This window comes from Sus scrofa, chromosome 17, assembly GCF_054392235.1.
Source record: "Sus scrofa isolate SSC_HxYL_T2T_F1_AM1 chromosome 17, Sscrofa_HxYL_maternal_Yorkshire_Landrace_v2.0, whole genome shotgun sequence".
In the NCBI taxonomy this organism is placed as follows: Eukaryota; Metazoa; Chordata; class Mammalia; order Artiodactyla; family Suidae; genus Sus; species Sus scrofa.
In genome coordinates this window covers 44,836,094-44,853,688 of record NC_139399.1, presented here as the reverse complement: position 1 = coordinate 44,853,688, position 17,595 = coordinate 44,836,094, and the positions used below count along the sequence as shown (strand labels likewise).

Sequence of the window (17,595 nt, the reverse complement as noted above, 5' to 3'; positions counted from 1 at the left end):
TCTGAGCCAGTTCCTATTTTGAGCCCTTCACTCTCAGTCTCCACCCAATCTCACCCATTTGGCAGAAGATACAGATGCTCAGAGGTGAAGTCCTTTGCGGGTTTTACCCACTAGGTGGCGCGCCTGTGCCCCTGCAGTTTGCTTTGTTGACCGGTAATGGTGCAGGACTTGCCTTTGGTGGGCACGCACGGCCTCTTCCGTTCAGTTCCCGGCTGTGTAGTACTCCACCCCGACCGTCATTCACTCAGCCGGTCCCCGGTGGAAATGACCCCTTGGGTGGCCCCTTACTCTGGAGGTGAGGGACTACAGAAGTGACCGGGGTTAAGTTCTGCATTGCGCGGCTCTTGCGGCCCTGAAGCCTGGCGTCTGCTCCCGTTTTCCAGACGGGGAAGCTGAGGGGCTGGCGGAGGGCCAAGTGGTCGGGCGGGCTGGCGCCGGGGCGGGGCGGGGAGGGGGCCTCGGCCGGGCCGGGCGGGGGCGGAGCCGCGGGGGGCGGGGCCCTCAGCCTCCGCGCCGGCGCCGATGGGCGGCCGTCCCCCCTCGCCGTCCCCTCAAGTCCGCGGCGGCAGCTGCGTCCAGAGCCCGGAGCCACAGCGGAACCGGAGCCGAGCGGGTGGCGGCGCCATGGCGTGCGCGGGGCTGCTCACCGTGTGTCTGATCCGGCCGCCGGCGACCGAGCCCCCGCGGCCCCCCGCGCCCGCCGCCGGGCTCGCCGGACACGCGCTCTTCCAAGATGTGAGTGGGAAGCGGGCCCGGGGCGCCGGCGCTACGGCCCTGGGGGTGGACACTGCCTTTCGCCGTCTCCCTCCAGGTCTCTGTCGTATCTCTCTCCCTGTGTCTCCCTGGACTCTGTCTCTCACTCTCTTTTGGCCCCGTCTCAGCGGCTCTCATTCCGCTTCTGTCTGTGTCTGTGCCAGTGTCTCTTCCCTCAGGTCTGCTGGGGGCCCTGCCTCTGTCTCTGAGTCTCTGTCTCTCTGACCCTTCTGTTTCTGTTGCCGCGTGCCTCCCTTTTCCTTATCTAGTTGCTTCTGTGTCCCATTCTCTGTCTCTCACTCTTCCCAGATCTCTCCTGGTCTCGGGTTCAGTGTCACTGCCTCTGCCGCCCCCACCCCGGAGCCCACCGCATGTATGTCTTGCCGGGTGGGCGCTGTCAACCCTTGATCACAGGAGCAGTCATAGTGCCCCTGTATGGTAGCCTCAGGCCAGGGCGCCTGACTTCTAACCTAGTGCTGACCCCAAGAGTCCTTTAGATCTGACCCAGGGACCGGCAGATCCTACAGTTGGTGGGGGATGCCCAGTCATCCTCTGTGGTCTGTACACCCTTCCTTGACTGGCAAGTGGCCCCCCTGCAGGCCAGCGTGGAGCAGCCTGGCCCCACCTCAGTCACTGCCATGAGCCCCTTCCCCACCTTTCACCCGGTGCCTGGCCCATCCTGTCCTCTTATGCCGCACTCCCACTGGTCCCCGCCAGCGGGAGAAGCTGTACTCCTGCCCCCTCCCCATTGTCCCTAGTGACTCAGCACCTTGGCCACAGACCTCCCGGCTGAAAGAGACCTGACCCTCCCACTTCCCAGATGGAGAAACCAAGGCCTGGAGGGTTAGGGACATATCTGAGATCACACACGGAGGCAGGGGCACACTGGGGTGTGGCCCTAGATGTCCTCCTTCCCGGGTCAGCACCCTTCCCCCACCCTCATCCCCCAAGTATTTCCATCTGTCCCAACCAGGCCACACTGGGCTGCTCTGTGACCCCGAGCCAGTGACAGACCTTCTCTGAGTCAAGCTTCTGGCTAGGGATTAGATTCAGCCCTGAGCCTTACTGACCTGAGAAAATGGCCAGAAGAGAGAAGCTTTCAGGACCTGGGGCTGATAGGGGCTCTGTCCAGGCTTTGGCCTGACCCTCTTTGCCAGCCCTGCTGGTCTCCTATTTGCTGGGCTGCTTTAGGTGACCTGGGGGTCTCTGGTTCCTAAGAGAGACAGGGACCATGTCTTGACTCTGGGGTGCTCTGTCTGCCCATTGCTCTTTGTCTCTATAAATACAATCTGTCCTCCCTTGCTTTCCACCACCCTTACTTCCCCTGTGCGCGTGCACGCGCGCGCACACACACACACACACACACACACACACACGCCTGCCCAAGACCTCACACTGAGTTGACCTTATAGGAAGCCCCAGCCCTGGAAGGGTTAAACCTGGCTTGCTCCCCCATGTGCTAGTGGGAAAGCAGGCACCCACAAAGGTAGGACCAGCTACTGCTTTCACGTCAGGGTCTTCAATAAGCTCTCAGGGAAACAGCCCAGAGCAGGCAGAGTCTGAGACAGACCAGAGCCACATGGCAGAGTTGGGGGTCAGGTCTGGGATGGGTGCCCAGGATCTCAGGCCGCATCTTGGCCCGTCTCCCCATCTTCCTCAAGCTGGGTTCGTTCCAAGGGCTGATGCATCAGACGGAACTCGGAGGACTCTGGGTGTGGGAGGTGAAGGTGCAGAGAACTGGCCGGGAGTGCCCCACCCCCCTCCAAGACCAGGCCCTGCAGGAGAATGAGCAAGTTCTGGGGCCTGCTGTTTGCTCTTCCTGTGCCCCCCTGTTGGGATAAGCTCCTGCAGGGCCTAGCTGGGCAGGGCATTGGGACCAGGCGCAGCAGGAGGGAGGGCGACGGAGGGGGCAGGCTGGCTAGCTGAGGCCTTCTGGGGTTGGGTGGGGGGGGTCTCTTCCCTCCCAGGCCCCATTCACAACTCCCATCCATGCCCTTTTGTCCTCTAGGTTTTCCGCAGAGCAGACAAGAATGGTGAGTGTGACTTCTCCCCAGTCCCACGGTGGGGGGAAGGGTGCGGGACATCAGAAGACTCAGGGGAGGGTTGGGGGCTTGGGGGCACAGTCTGGAATGGAGAACAGTCTTGGGAGGACCCAAACCAGACATCCTTCAACCCAGGCATCCTTCCTGGAGGAAGTGTTTTGAATCAAGTTTGGCCGAATGGAGTGGAGGGAATGCGGTTTAGCCAGAGGCTGGAGGTGGGCTTACCTTCATGCAGTGTCATGGCACAGTGGAGGGATACATCCTGCGTTTGACCTCATATTGTCCTTACAACTGCTAGCTAGTTGCAGATTCTTCACTTTGTTTCACAAAGGCCCAGAGGCCCAGAGAGGTGAAGCAGGCTGCCTGAGGTCAGACAGCCTTTATGTGGTAGGCCTCGAACCCAGGTCTCTGTGATGCTTGGTCCCAGGCTCCCTGTGTCAGAGGCTTGGAAGGGTGAGGTCATGGAGATGAGGCCCTGTGGGGGATTTCATCTTAGATTTTTAGAGAGCTTGGGTAAGTTTCCCTATGACCAATCCTCTGGATCCAGGGAGGGCTGGATAAAACTGGGTGCACAGAATCAACTTGTCCTGCTTTGAGCCCTGAATCTCAGGCCCTGGTCTGGGCAAACCTTGACAACTAAAGCAGGAGCCGTTAGGGGACCTTGGAAGCAGGTTGCTGCCCCTGGGTGACTCAGAGCAGCCTACAGTGCTGATCGGCCAGTGGAGGGTCAGAGCCGAGACAGCCAGTCAGCCTTGACCTCACTTGACGTGGGGTCTCCAGACTTGTCAGCTTCCTTGAGATAGGATTGTGTCTCCACCCCATGACCCTTCTCCCGGGGTCTCTTCAAACTGCTGGAGACTGTTTTTTCCACTGGTTAGGGCACGTGGTCTCATCTGGATCATCGTGTTCTGGCCCGGGAGGCTCAGACCCTCCCCTAGCTCCCCTCTCCCCACCCCATCTGCTTAGAGACCTCATCACGCAAATCTCAAGGGTGTTCGGCCAGCACACTCTCTTGGCCTTTGCTGGGCGTCCCCTGTGATGGGGAAATCTTCCCTCCTGCTGCTTCTTACGGGGGCTCCAGCTCCTAAGCAAGAGCGTGTCTGACTCCTGCTCTATGAAGGGCCTAGGTCCAGTACACAGAGGTCCCCTCCACTCTAGAGCCAGGCTGGCCAGCACGTGGGACAGAGGTGCGGCCCCAAGTCCCCCCGGTGACATCCAGGCCCTGCCATGATGTTTCTGCGGCCTAGGCTGTTGTTCATTTGTTTCTTCACTTGGCCCACATTTACTGAGTCCCCACCCAGACTTGTCCCCACCCTGTCCCTTGGGTGCCTGCAAAGTGGGTTCTGTTGCCTTCAGTGGGCACCTCTGGGGAACCTGGCCATTCTGTCCCCAACGGTCAGGCCTCCCACCATGCTCAGAGTCCCATTCCTCCTGGCTGGGGGGTTGTGAGATGCTGTGAAGCCTTCGGTGGGCCTGGATCTGGTGGCAGGGGTGCAGCCAGGGCTCAGGGACACTTGACTCTGCTCCCTGTCTCCCCCCCCCCCCCCCCGCCAGATGATGGTAAGCTCTCATTTGAAGAATTCCAGAATTACTTTGCTGATGGGGTTCTCAGCCCCAGGGAGCTGCGGGAGCTGTTCAGCAGCATTGATGGGCATCCCACTGAGTGAGTACGCGAGGTGGATGCTGGGGCCGCGTGTAGCTATGAGGCTGGTTGTCCAAACCCTACCATGTCCCCTGCTGCACTGGTTCTTTATGGAGGATGGAGGGGGGGCACAGGGAGAGGGGTGCCAGGGCTCAGTGCCAATTTTACCCACCCACCTACTCCCTCCTTGGCTCCAGCTTTTCCCATTACACTGCTTCCAGCTGGGACCCCAAAATAGCCAGGCCTGAGTCACCACCTATGGTTCAGCCCACAGGTGCCCCCCCCCCCATTCCCACTTCCTGCAGGGACCAGAGGCTGCCTGGGGACAGCTGGGCCCCGCCTGCTTCCACCCATGGATGCAGGTGCTCCTGTATCTGCAGGCCTTAGCACGAGCTTGCTTTCCTTCTGCTTCCTTACACCGGTGCACACAGGCAGCTCTCTCTCCCTCACTTCCCTCCCCCACCCATCTCCTTAGAATAAATTCTAGACTCTGAGTCTCCACTCAAGGCTCCCATGCCCTCCCGTATACTGAGGCTTGGGCTGGACCCTTTGTCTGCAGCGCCATCACCTCACCACCACCAGATGTGCCACTCGAATTCCTTGTCCTTCAAGGCCTAACTTAGGCAGCCACTCCTCCAGGAAGCCCTCCCTGATTGACCAAGAAATACTCCATGTCTACCCTGCATTTCCACAGACCTGGCTTCCCCTTCCCAGCTGTGACCACTCCTCTCTGGCCTGTGTTCACATCTGTCTCCCTGGCCTGATATCTCCTTGCAGGCCAAGAGCGGGCCTGAATTTTTGCCCTCAGACAGTGTTTGGTGGGACGGTAGTACCCTTGCTCCCCCTCTCTGTCCCCTTAGCCACTTAACCTGGGGCAGAGTCAGAAGTCACCTCCTTGTCAGGCCAAGCTGGGCAGGGAGCGGGGAGGAATGTCGGCGTTAAAGACCCCGTGTACCAGGCCCACATCGTCGGGTCTGAAGCGCGCCTGCTCTTTTCCCCGCAGCAATTTGGAAACGGAGAAACTCTGCGGTGAGTAGCCCGTGGGAGCGCTTGTGTCCCGGGACCGGGCAGGTGGGGGCGATGAGAGGCCGTTGCTGGTCGCCTGATGGAACAGGATGGGCGGGGCTCAGGATCTGAGGCCTGGTTGGCTGCTGAGCAATTCCAGGCTGTAAATGCTGGAGGGGCGGTCTGGGAGCCTTCGAGCACCTTCTCTGCCCTCAGACTACTTCTCAGAACACCTGGGTGTCTACCGGCCTGTGCTGGCTGCGCTGGAGTCGCTGAACTGTGCAGTGCTCGCTGCCATGGACACCACCAAGCTGGTAAGTGGACCGCCTGATGGTGGGGGGCCTGGAATGAAGGCGCCTCCACCATCAGGCTCAGGGCTATAGAGCAAGAGGCCTGGGTTCTAATCTTGGCACTTTCTGGCTGTGCCTCTTTACCTCTCTGGGCCTCAGTTTTCTCATCTGTAAACTGGGCATAGTAATAGAGCTTACCTCCAGGCATTTGTTAGGACAACTAAATGAGAATGAAGGCGGGAATTTTTGTCTGTCTTGTTCTCTACTCCATTCCTAGCTCCCAAACCTCTGCCTGGCACATAGTAGCCACTTCGTACCTGGAGCTGCTGCTACTAATGTGTTTTTTTGTTGTTTTGTTTTTTAATGGCTGCACCTGTGGCATGTGGACGTTCCTGGGCCAGGGACTGCATCAGCCACAGCTGTGACCTATGCCACATCTGTGGCAATGCCGGATCCTTTCACCCACTGTGCTGGGATGGGGATCGAACCAGGGCCTCCGCAGCAACCCAAGCCGCTGCAGTTGGATTCTTAACCCACTGTGCCACAGCAGGAACTCCTGCTGCTGTTTTTATTGTTGACTAGACCTGCTGGGGCATCAAGCCTAGGTCCCAGCAGGGCCAGGGGTTAGCGTATGCTCACCCATAGCCACAGGCTCATGCTGGTGTGTGGAGCCTGGTGAGAGGGCAGCCTGAGGACATGGGTGAGGAGGCAGGCATGTGTGCACCCGTGTGTTTGTGTGTATGGACACGTGCGCACGAGCATAAAGTGTGCTCACCGCTAGGGCTCCAGGCCCTTGGGTGGCGTTTTAAGACACCACAAGCCACTCCTCCCTTTTAAGAAATGTCTCCACCTCCCTTTGTCCCATAGCTCTTAATAAGGAGGTGAGGAGGGAACAATGAGCAGTGCCTGACCCCACTTTTTACAGAAGGGGAAACAGGCGAGTTGCTGATCAGCTGAGGACAAAGCTGCTCCTTCTGGTTGCTTTCACATGGGACTTAGTAGCTTTTCAAAGGGTAACCCCTTGGAACCTAGCATAGGATGGGTGTCCAAATGGTTCAGTGATGAGGCGTTGGAATGTTATGACTTCCATATCTGTGGTCTGGACACAAGTGGGGGCATCACCTTCCTTGTTGCCATGGAAACAGGGCCATGGGGATGGGTAGCGAGACTGGTGTCCTCTGAACTGGAACTGGTTGGGGGAAATAAAACCTCAGGTCAAAGTGAGGGCCCCACCTGGCTCAGAAGGAGATAGATGGTACCCATCACCACGCAGCTCTGCCAGCTCCAATCGCTGAGCCTTTTATTTGGCACTCAATGCCTCTGATAGAGCTGCACCTCAGCCTGCGGCGCTTCTGCCTCTGCAGCCCCCCCTTGGGGCATCATCCCCTTTAGTCCAGCCCAACTCAGTTGAACACTTTGTGCACCAGCCTTGAGCCACATTCCTGGTACATGGCCCGGGTAATCCAGCGGCATTGGAAGGAGCGAAACGAGGCCACCATGGAGCCGCCTGTCCACACTGCTGTGCCACGCCCAGGTCTGGCTACCAGGCAAGGCCTCAGTGCCCCATAGCCATGGCGCTGGCACTGGGCCCCCAGCTCCATCTCCAGGCGCTCAGTGAAGCCAGGGAAAAGTGTGGAGCCACCAGCCAGCACCGTGGTGTTGGCCAGCCGTGTCCGCAGTGTTGCGGGCAGCCTTTGCAGTGCCTGGAAGGCCAGCGTGGGCAGTCCTGGCTCAGCCTGGCCTAGCAGACTTGGCTGAAAGATGGGTTCCGGGCAGCGGAAGCGCTCACTGCTCAGGCAGATAGAGCACCCATTGCCTAGGCAGAAACTAGCTGGATGGTGGCGGGCAGGGTTCTGGAGGTCACCCTCGAAGTCCAGCGACACGTAGCAGCAGCGCTTCTTGAGCTGTGTGATGACTTTGCGGGGCAGGGCCTGCAGCTGTTGATCAGGGCATGCTGCCACCAGCAGCTCCCGAAGGTAGCGGGACAGGGTGCTGCCTGCCACGTCCAGCCGGAAGGTGGCCTTTTGCCACGAGTGGCCGGCATAGATGGGCGTGGTATGGCACACGCCCGCGCCTGCCTCCACAGCCAGCCCGCTGAACGCGCCGACGGAGCAGAGCGCCAGCAACGCGGTGCTGGCCATGTGGCACGCGGGCACTGCCAGGGCCTCAAACAGCAGCTCCGCCACCCTCTCACGGCCCACGGGCGGTGCCGACGGCGAGTCGCTCACCAGCACCGGCCACTGTTCTGGGCACACCCGCAGGCCGCCCACCAGCAGGCGCTCCCATAGCCCCTCCAGGGCCTCCCAGTCCACCACCACGCCGTGCTTGATGGGGTGCGCCCGTGCCACGCCGCCCGCCAGCTCACAGCCTGGCACCCCAGGCAGCACGGGCCGCTCCCAACTGGGCACCAGGCTGGAGCTCTTCAGCACCAGGCGTGGCTGCTTCTCGCCCGCGAAGCCTGCCTTGGTGAAGCCAGAGCCCTGGTCCACCACCACCGCCACACGGCCCAGCGAGGGCGGCCGGTGGACCCGGCGGCTCCCGGATAGCGACGCCACCTTCGGGCTGGCCACGCCCTGAGCCAAAGGCTCCGCCCCTGGAGGCTCGGTCCCACCTTAGCCTGAGACCCCGCTTCAGCTGGTCTCGGTGGAGGCCCGCCTTTCAGTTCTTGGCCCTGGGTGTACGACTCGGACTTTCTGGGCTAGATAACTAACGCCTCAATTCTTGTGCACTGCTCTCTGGGCCTGAGGTCCCACTCTTGGCCAGATTGGAGGTATCTTTTCAGCCCTTGGCTCCGCTCCTGGGCTTGAGCGCCCGCCTCTGGTTCAAGTGTCAGCCTCCATCCTCTCTGGCCCCTGGCTGCTTCTGGCCCTCCCCTGGCTCAAGGCCCCACCCTCTCCGAGGACTTGCCTCGAGGGTGCGGCTCCGCCCACCGAAACCCTTGCTGAGGTGGATGGTGAAAGGTCCGGGCCAACTCTTAAGAAATTGAGGAGCTTCCAGAAGCAGATCTGGGAATAAAGGGGCCTTGCTGGCAATGTTATCCAGACATATATCCCCCTCGGGGACCCAGGAATCCAGCCAAGGTCTCCTGGCACTTCTCAACTGAGCGTGACCGAAGTACTGTAGTTCCTGGTTGTGGAGGTGGGAGGGCGTGGTCAGAGAAGGAAAGAAAAGAACTTGAACTCATTGTGACCTCAGCACCTGCCGTGCTTCCATAGTCCTCAACCCTGAAGAAAACTCCCTAGACGCATCCTCTCATTGGGGCAGGGCCAAGGGTGGTAACTGTGACATCCAGGGTCTGGTCTCAGCTGCCCAGCACAACCAGTTTGATTCCTTCTCCAAACCACTTTGGATTATCTGATGCACGCTGGCCAAACTTGCGGCCCCTCCCCTCTCAATGCTAAAGAGAAAACTCCATCACAGATCTACAGCCACCCTGAAGATCTCTGTATGCTTAGCCTTCAGGGGCGCAGGTAGCCCACAGAGGGAGCCTACCTTCAGGGCCTTCCACGTATGGACTTAGGCGGGCCTGAGTTTGTGACTCTGTTCTGACTCACTGGGCCCTGAGCAAATCCTAATATCTCTCTCTGGGCTCAGTTACTTCTTCCAAAAGATGATCATCCTCACGCACAGGAAATAGGCTACTTCTTGTCTCTGCAGTCTTTTTTCTTTAGGACCATTTTGGTTGCAGAGTTGAAGATGCATTCAGGTGAGCTTAAGCTAAAATAGGGGTTTTATCACAAGGTTATTGCATGTCTTATTATTCCAAGGTTTTAGGAACAGACTGGAAGCAGGGCCTGACTGCAGTGCTGTGAGGGACTCAAGATGTGCACTGCATTGTGTTTACAGTCTTCTGAAGTTTGGCTTCAGCCTGTGTATGAAACATAGCCTCCTATAGCTCCTCAGTTATAGGCCCAAGGAAGGGGCTTAAAGGGCCAGCTCGGGCAGTCGCTTATGCCAGGAGGTGTGGCCACATTGAGGACTGTGGTTACTCTGATTGTGACCATGTGGATGGTAGAACAGGGTCAGTTCTCACAAGCAGTAAGGGAGATGGTATGGGTAGTACAACCTCCAGCCTGGTGCAGGCGCTGTGATGTTGACCCTGACAACTGTATCTGTAGCAGAAGCTGTGCCTGTGGTTTTAGTGACCTGGGACCTTCACTCCTACTGCATCTTCTCCCAAAGAGGGCATTCCGAGGTTCGTTGCCAGTGGAGATAGGCTGAACAACTAGGGCCTGGGGCTGGGTTTGGGGCCCAGGAGGGTGAGGAGAAGCAACTGGCTCCTGCCCTCAGAGTGTGCCAGATCTCATGTGGGTAATTTAGGGAGTGAACTCGAACTGAAGAGCACAGGCGGTGTATGGCCAGAGCAGAGGTGAGGGTGGAAGTCATTACTAGGCCTTAGAGGGGGAAGACTGAGGCAGGGCCTGTCCATCGCAATAAGTTTGGGTGTTTTCTTGCCAGCAATAAAAAACCAGTGTGAGTTTATGAGCAGAATGAACTGCCCTACAGATAAGTGGTTTGGAAGAAGCCTTTGGCTTGCAATGTGGGGAAGAGGATGGGACAGGGCAGGCGAGGAGACAAGTGACTAAGGTGCCTTGGGGGTTACCAAGCAGAGTGGGGGTAAGAGTGAGGTGTCAGAGGACCCAGGGACCGCAGCCTCTCCTCCTGGGTGCTCTCACAGGGACAACCTGAGCCTAAGGCTGAAACCATGCTAACCCTGGGTCCTTGCTAGTTCTTTCCCAAGGTGGTAGCTTTTTGCCTGGACCTTCCTTCAGCCTAAGAGGGACTTGTACAGTGCTGGAGACTGTTGGAGCTGCCTGGGTTCTGCCTGGATTCACGCCTCCTACCAGCGTGACCAACCCAGGCTTTACCCACACTCACTTCCCTTGGGCCTGCAGACCGGGCCTGGAGTTGATGGGGAGGGGAGCAGCCTCCCTCCACCATGGCAGGGTGCCCCCTCACCAGCCCAGGACAGCGGTTCTGACTCTTACATCACAAGAAAGAAGGCAAAAACAACCTTGGCTCCAGGCCGTGGCTGCTGCCCGTCCCTCAAATATGCCCGTTCTTCCCATTCTTGTTCTGGCCTCAGTTTCCCACGCCCCTATGCCTCACACAGGTCTAGCAGGCGCCACGGTTGTCATGCGCTCTTTATTGGGCTGGGCCGGGGGTCCGGGGATCCGGACCAGGCACTCAGAGCCGTGGGCGAGGGCAGCGGCGCCGCTTGCAGGGCTGCTCCTCAACGAGGTCAACGTCGCGGTCCGCCGGGTTCTCGGTCAGCAAGCGCGCGTAGAGCCGCGGCCAGCCCTGCGCGGCCTTGGCCCCGCCCCCCACTCTGGCCCCGCCCGCCGCGCGGCGCCCCACCTCCTGCAGCCGCGCGTCCAGCAGCAGCAGCAGCAGCAGCAGGACCAGGAGCTTCGTCTCTCGCGCACGCGCGCTCTCGCACCGCTCCGCGCCGTCGCCCGCTCCTCGCAGCGTGGGCGGCGCCTTCGGGGCGCCCACCTGGGCAGCCGCCGCGTCCTCATCCAGCCGCCTAGTCAGCTCGCCGGGGCCTGCTCTCGCCTGGGCTAGCTGCTGCCGCTTGTCCAGGGAGAAAAGCAGCATGATCTTGGTCTGGGGGTGGGGCAGGGGTGTGAGGGGAAAGATTGCGCCTCGCCTTCCCCCCGGCGACCCTCACCACCCGACCCCCGACCCCGGGTTCTATCTACCAGAACGCCGCACCTACTAACGTTTCCGGGACTCCTGCCATTCTCCTAGCCGGGCAGAGGGAGGTGGGGGAGGCAGGCACCCTGCCCCACATCCTGGGACCCCTGACCTTCTGAGACCTCACTCCTGTCACGTTTGTGAGATTCCTTGCCTGCCCTCCCAGCCTTGATGCTGGAACCCTCACCCACCCTGGCCCCGGCGCAGGGCCTCTACCCAGTTGAAGAAGGGGAAAAATAGCATGTATTGAAGCTGGAAAATGGAAAGGAGGCATAAGGGAACTCCCCGGGGGCCCACAGCCCTGGTGTCACTAGCTTGGGCTCATTCACCATGCCAGGACCTCCACCCATCTGTTCTGGGTTGGGAGCAGCCCCTCCTGGGCTCCCAAGTTTCATCCACCTCCTGGTTTCTGGAATACCTGCCCTTACCTCTGGGCTGTTAGCACCTCATCCACACCTACATGGGTTCCTTGGACCTTTAACCTCTGGGGTTCTCTAACCCCTTCCATGCCACTAAGGACTTCTGCCCACAAGATCTAGACTCCCAGCACCCTCTCCTGCCCACCTGTTCAGGTTCCCCCGAACCCCACCTGCCCCTTGCCCCCTGGCATTCACGCTTGGCTTCTTTCACTTGAAATGTTTGAAGAACTGCTGTTGTCGCTGGGCCTTGTCCATATCGGGTGGCCTCTCCTTGCAAGCCTGCTTGGGCACTTTGGTCCACTGGTGAGAACTGTTGTTTCCTATGGCAGGGCTGGTCACCAGCCCATGCTGCCTCTGCTCTGCCCTCTGGCCAAGGGCCCCATGCCCAGGCTCTGTCCCAGGAAGGTCACATTGTGACCTCATGGGTCAACCTCACTAGCTGCAGGCTCCAAACTCCTCCTCTCAGAACCCACAGGTGAACTTGGCTTCATTTACTCTGTGACTTCTGGTCTTGGTTTCTCAGCTGTAAAACTGGGTTAATAAGTGCTTGTCAGGTGCTTAGTGGTGAGTAAAGAAGAATTTCTGTGACCTTGGTTTGGATTCTGGCTCTGCCACTAACTAGTTGTGTGATCTTGGCCGAGGTAATTGACTGCTCCAGGCCTCAGTCTTCTCATCTGCAAAATGGAGTCCATTATGATTTCTGTAAGTTAGGAGGATTAAGTGAAATTTGGCTTGGAATAGGGCCTGGCACACAATGAGTGCTTGTGTGAGCCAGCTTCTTTGGTTGCAAGCAACAGAAACTGATCATCTTAAGCACCAGGAAGGGAATTTATTGGGAAGATTTCAGGAAGCTCAGAGAATGGCTGGGAAGTCTAGAAACCAGGCTTGGAGAAGCCACTGGCCTTTCCGAAAAGGAGAAGACTCAGCCCCTCCTCTGTTCTTGCCCATCTGATGGCTGAATTGAGGCAGGTCATGGGCAGCAGAGAAGCCCCTGATGGATGGTACCTCTGGGGCCCCTTGTGGAGGGGCCGTCACAGCTCCCCAGAACTCCCATCCTGAGCTACCTGGATAGGTGGTAGGGGAAGGAGAATGTTGGTGAGGAGATTCTCAGGAAATCTATAACTGTCGGGTGTACAAGTGGGCGGGTTTCTTATTAGTACTATGTTTGACAGTAAAAATGATGGCAGTTCTTTATTGAAAACTTATGCACCAGGTACTGGCCTGAGTCCTATCTATGAAATAACTCATTGGCACCTCTCAACAGCTCAGTGAGATGGCTATTACCAACCCTGTTTTATAGGTGAGGAAACTGGGGAGACTCTGAGCATGCTAGGTGGGCAGCGCAGGACCTGGCACATGGTGGGCTTCCTGGCTCTGCCTGCCTTGGGATGGGCCTGGGAGAAATGTGATGTCACTGGCGGGCATAAATGCTGGGGCAGGTGTGTGAGGCCAGTGACCTCTTGTCTTGAATCTGCAGTTCCTAGCAAGAGGTGCTCAGTAAATGTTTGGTGCATGGATGAGTGAATGAATGGATGGATGGATGGATGAATACACAGATTGTGAATTGGGGGCCAGCTGGTGTGTATGGGGCCACATCACATCATCATTTTGCCTCATGTGTCAAAATTGCCCTGCCCATCCCTAGTCTAGCTATGCCTGGGGCCTCATTGGCTGAAGGTAATGGCACCAACAGGGAAGGGCGTTGAGGCCCAGAGAATGGCAGATACTTCTCCCTGAGTTGGGCTCATACCTCCCAGGAAGAGAGGCCAGGCCCAGACAAGGAAGGGGTCCAGGGTCTACTCACCCACCACGTCCCAGTGCCCTCCTGCTTATGTCAGGTCTGCACGCCCTGTGCTCTTTATGCTGCTACTGTTGCTCTGATGGGCAGGGGTGGGGGCATGGCATGCCGCTCCCCATTCAGAAATGTATCTTGTGGGGTTCTTGTGGCTCAGCAGGTTAAGAACCCAGCTAGTAACCATGAAGACGCAGGTTCGATCCCTGGCCTTGCTCAGTAGGTTAAGGATCCAGTGTTGCCGTGAGCTGTGGTGTAGGTTGCAGATGCAGCTCGGATCTGGCGTGGCTGTGGCTGTGGTGTAGGCCAGCAGCTGTAGCTCCAATTCACCCCCTAGCCTGAGAACTTCCATATGCCACAAGTGCAGCCCTAAAAAGCAAAGAGGAAAAAGAAAAGAAAGAAATATATGCTTGAAGCCAGGAGACACTGACCATGCCCCCTCTGCTCCCCAGGAATATGAGCGGGCCTCCAAAGTGGACCAGTTTGTGACACGTTTCCTACTGCGGGAGACGGTGAGCCAGCTCCAAGCCCTGCAGAGCTCACTGGAGGGGGCGTCAGATACCCTGGAGGCCCAGGCCCGTGGCCCATGGTATGTATGGAGCTCTACCCACTTGTGGGGCCAGTTCACGAGTGCCCATTACCTCCACGTGTTAAGTCCCTCAGCTTTCATCATGTCCTGTAGTTCTAGTATTCTGGAGCCCAAATTCTTGTTCTTAGGCAGGGAGGCCAAGATGGGGTGAGAGGGAGGTGACTGGCTTTGAGGCTGGAGCCTCAGTGTCCTGGGAAGCCTCTCATCCCACCCGAGCCTGTTCTGGGGCCCCGTGCTTGGCCCCATGGATCTGGAAGCACTGGGCTGACCCTCCACTTCCCTCAGGTCAGATGAAGAGAGGGCGGAGGTACAGAGCAGGCCCCGTGGCAGCCGGCGGGCAGGGCGCAGGGCCTTGCGGAGCGTTGGTCGGTCACCCACCTGGTCACCTGGTTTCTCTGACACAGGTGCGTCTGTGGGGGGGGGGGTACAGCATCCCCCAGGGCCCCCACTCTGCCCCTCGGCTTTCCCTCAGTTCATCCCAAGAGGCCTCCCAGCCTGAGGGGGTCCATGCCTGATCTCAGGGCGGAGCTCAGAGGCCGAGATGCAGTGGCGGCTCCAGATCAATCGTCTCCAGGAGCTCATCGACCAACTCGAGTGCAAGGTGAGTGGCCGTGTGGCCAGTACCCTGTGCTGGTCGACCTCCCTGGAATCCACCCGAGCCAGGCACATGCTGGAGACCTGGCCCATGCTCTGCGTCCCTCACAGGCCCCCCGGCTGGAACCCCTTCATGAAGAGGAGCTTCCCAAGGGGCCCAATTCGGTGAGTCTGGGAGAGGGGCAGGCCGCTGGTTGTGGGGCCAGGAGGAGGTCAAGAAGTGAGGAGGTTCCCGGGCTAGCCCCCGCCATGGCCTCTGTCTTACACACACACCTCCTCCAGGCTTGGCCCAGCACAGGCAGGCACCTGCTCTGTGACCCTGCAGAAATCTGTTCTTCCGTGAACATCAGTGTCCCTCATCTAAAAGTTCTAAAAGCTGGGTCTGGGACAGTGTGGATGAAGGCTGACAGTGGCAGTAGGAAGTGGTATCACTCTGCAGTGGCTGGATTAAGACAGCTACTTGGCAATGAGAAGAGGAGGATGGAGTCAGGGACTTGGGCCGGGGTGAGGGGGTGGGTGGGCAGGAGCCCAACCTCTGGTCAACTGGGTCTGGTACAAGCCAAGAAGGCCCGGATCCTCCTGGGGGCCACAGCAGTCCCTCGCCCTTTGCCCTGCCCTATCCCAGCTGACTGGGCTGCCTCTCTTGCCAGCACATCCTCGTGGCCCAGAGGCAGGTGCAGGTGGCAGAGGAAGCCCTGCAGGACTTCCACCATGCCCTGTGCTGCTATGTGGACTTCACAGGGGCCCAGAGCCATTGCCTGCAGTGAGTCCTCAGCCGGGTAGTGGGCCGGCCAAGGTGGGAGTAGGGGGTGAGCAGGGAGGAATGCTGGGGCTGGCTGTCCTGGGCTAGGGCTTTCGCTGGACAACCATGGCTAGGTGGGCAGAGGTTGGCGGCAGCCCTGGCCTGGCCTGGCCATCTCTTTGGCCCTGCAGTGTGTCTGCCCAGAAGACGCTGGACAATGCCTCCTTCACGCTGTACGAGTTCTGGCAGGATGAGGCCTCCTGGAGAAGGTAGGAGTGGTGGTCTCACAGCTAATGTTTATTGAGTATGGGCCCTGGAGTGAGTCAAGCCTGGGTTCAAGTCATTCTCTCCTACTCCCGGGAGTGTGACCTCAGGAGAGTTACCTAACCCCTCTGAGCTCTGGTGGCCTCCTTTTCAAAATGGGAGTGGTAATGGTTCCATCTTCTTATCAACTGAATAATATGACATGGAAAGAACCAAATACAGTGCCAGGTACGAGGTAGGTGCTCAATGAATACACACTGTTACCACTGTGCCACTTCCTATGTCACACACTTTCGGTGTCACTTACTGTAATCTTCACAGTGTCCCAGTGAAGTAGACACTGTTGTTTCCATTTCACAGAGGAGAAAACTGAGGCTCAGAGCCACCGTGAGGAAGGACTGAGGTCTGAATCCAGGCAACAGGACTGGGTGGGAGGGGGAGCTCTTGTGGTCCACGTGCTCCTGATCTTTGGGGACCAGCTCCAGCCTCAGTCCACCCCGTGGTCCTCCCCAGGCACCAGCAGTCTGCCTGTAGCAAGGCCTTCCAGCGCATCCTCATTGACCACCTGCGGGCTCCAGACACCCTCACCACTGTGTTCTTCCCAGGTGGGCTGCAGCCCCCAACCCTCTCCACAGCCCTTGGACCTGGGGAGGGGCAGTGGGTATGCATGGCCTCTGACTCCCACCCTCTGACCCACAGCCTCCTGGTGGATTATGAATAATAACTGAGCCTGATCTGCATAAGCCAAGGACCCTGGAGCCCTGCCTGCCTCCCTCTGGAGCTTCTGGACTGGTCAACTCAACTCTAGACCAAGGACGCTGCGCCTCCTATACCTGGGGCCTGGCTGGCAGAGGCCTCCCAGAGGCAGCTGGGGGAGAATTTCTCAGCCCAGGGATCAGAGATGGCTGCTTGCTTTCTGTTTCTTTCTTTAACGGTGTATTTTATTGTTTGTAGCTTCAGCCTCTGAGGCACTCTGGCCTCCACCTGGCTCAGGAAGCCTGGATTCTGGTCCCCTCTGTCCCTGCCTTGCCGTGTGACCCAGGGCAGGTCTCTTCCCTCTGAATGGGCCTTGGGCCGAATGGCTACCTAGTGGGTTCGTTTTCTTCTTGTTATCTTGGGGTAGGCTCTTCCCCAAGCAGCAGGAGAACCAGGGCTGATGCTCAGGGACTGTCCCCACCCCTGACCTTGATCCCTGAGGCCTGGCTGGATGTCTTCAGTGTGGGGTACAGACAGACCTGTGTGTCCCTGTCACCCTCCTGGGCTGGCAGGCTCCTGACTCTTCCAGTACCTACCTACAGCTGCACCAGAGACTTCTGGAGGATCCTGGGTTGGTTTGCATGTCATTTGCATATTATTTGCATGCTCATGCCCACCCATACTCAGGGCACTATGGGAAGCCCCCAGGTGACCTTGCTAAGTAGCAATAATTTGGGCCCAGAGTCACCTGCTGCCCCTGGATACCTCTGAACCCCAGCCCAGGACCCCAGCCCAGAGGCAATAAAGGCAGTGGTCACCTCTGGTGTCATGTCCTCTCTCTCCCTTGGCAAGAAGGCCAGACCCCCATGCCTGTGGATTGTGGGAGCTTAGTCACAGCCAATCCAAGTTTTCTCAATTCAGGACCCTCTGACCCCACAAACCTTGGTTTTAGGATCTTTCCTGGGAAAGAAGGGTGGACATGGGCTCTGCCTGCCCATGTCTGCTCTGCCTCTAGAATCCTGGAGGTTCTACTTCACCCCCAATTTGCCAACATGGGGTGGTGTGGAGTT

The 17,595-nt window shown here is 58.4% G+C and overlaps 3 protein-coding genes and 1 long non-coding RNA gene across 6 annotated transcripts in view; 2 read left to right on the top strand and 2 right to left on the bottom strand.

The window, feature by feature from the left end:
- The window catches only part of LOC146395264 (uncharacterized), a 624,884-nt gene that overhangs the window by 302,071 nt on the left and 305,218 nt on the right, over positions 1–17,595 (top strand). The window lies entirely within an intron of this gene.
- NECAB3 (N-terminal EF-hand calcium binding protein 3) lies at positions 137–17,349 on the top strand. Of its 3 annotated transcripts, none has more exons than XM_085003635.1 (13): positions 137–295; positions 2,762–2,786; positions 4,350–4,458; positions 5,441–5,466; positions 5,659–5,756; positions 14,093–14,229; positions 14,515–14,633; positions 14,751–14,830; positions 14,935–14,988; positions 15,474–15,586; positions 15,757–15,834; positions 16,343–16,434; positions 16,529–17,349. In XM_085003635.1, the coding sequence occupies exons 5-13, from the start codon at positions 5,739–5,741 to the stop codon at positions 16,555–16,557; spliced, it is 720 nt and encodes a 239-aa protein (XP_084859761.1). In that variant the 5' UTR covers positions 137–295; positions 2,762–2,786; positions 4,350–4,458; positions 5,441–5,466; positions 5,659–5,738; the 3' UTR covers positions 16,558–17,349. The 3 variants fall into 3 exon arrangements, 2 of the variants coding, with proteins under 2 accessions (XP_084859761.1, XP_020933020.2); XR_002339853.2 differs by lacking the exon at positions 137–295 and adding an exon at positions 525–735 and having other exon boundaries at positions 16,190–16,434; XM_021077361.2 differs by lacking the exon at positions 137–295 and adding an exon at positions 525–735.
- ACTL10 (actin like 10) lies at positions 7,016–7,873 on the bottom strand. Its single transcript, XM_021077362.2, has one exon. It carries the CDS (start codon positions 7,871–7,873, stop codon positions 7,136–7,138), a length of 738 nt encoding a protein of 245 aa, XP_020933021.1. The 3' UTR covers positions 7,016–7,135.
- Positions 10,864–12,374, bottom strand: C17H20orf144 (chromosome 17 C20orf144 homolog). The gene is given in 2 exon segments (XM_085003652.1): positions 10,864–11,339; positions 12,044–12,374. Coding segments are annotated over 2 exon segments (648 nt in total). The 5' UTR covers positions 12,272–12,374; the 3' UTR covers positions 10,864–10,919.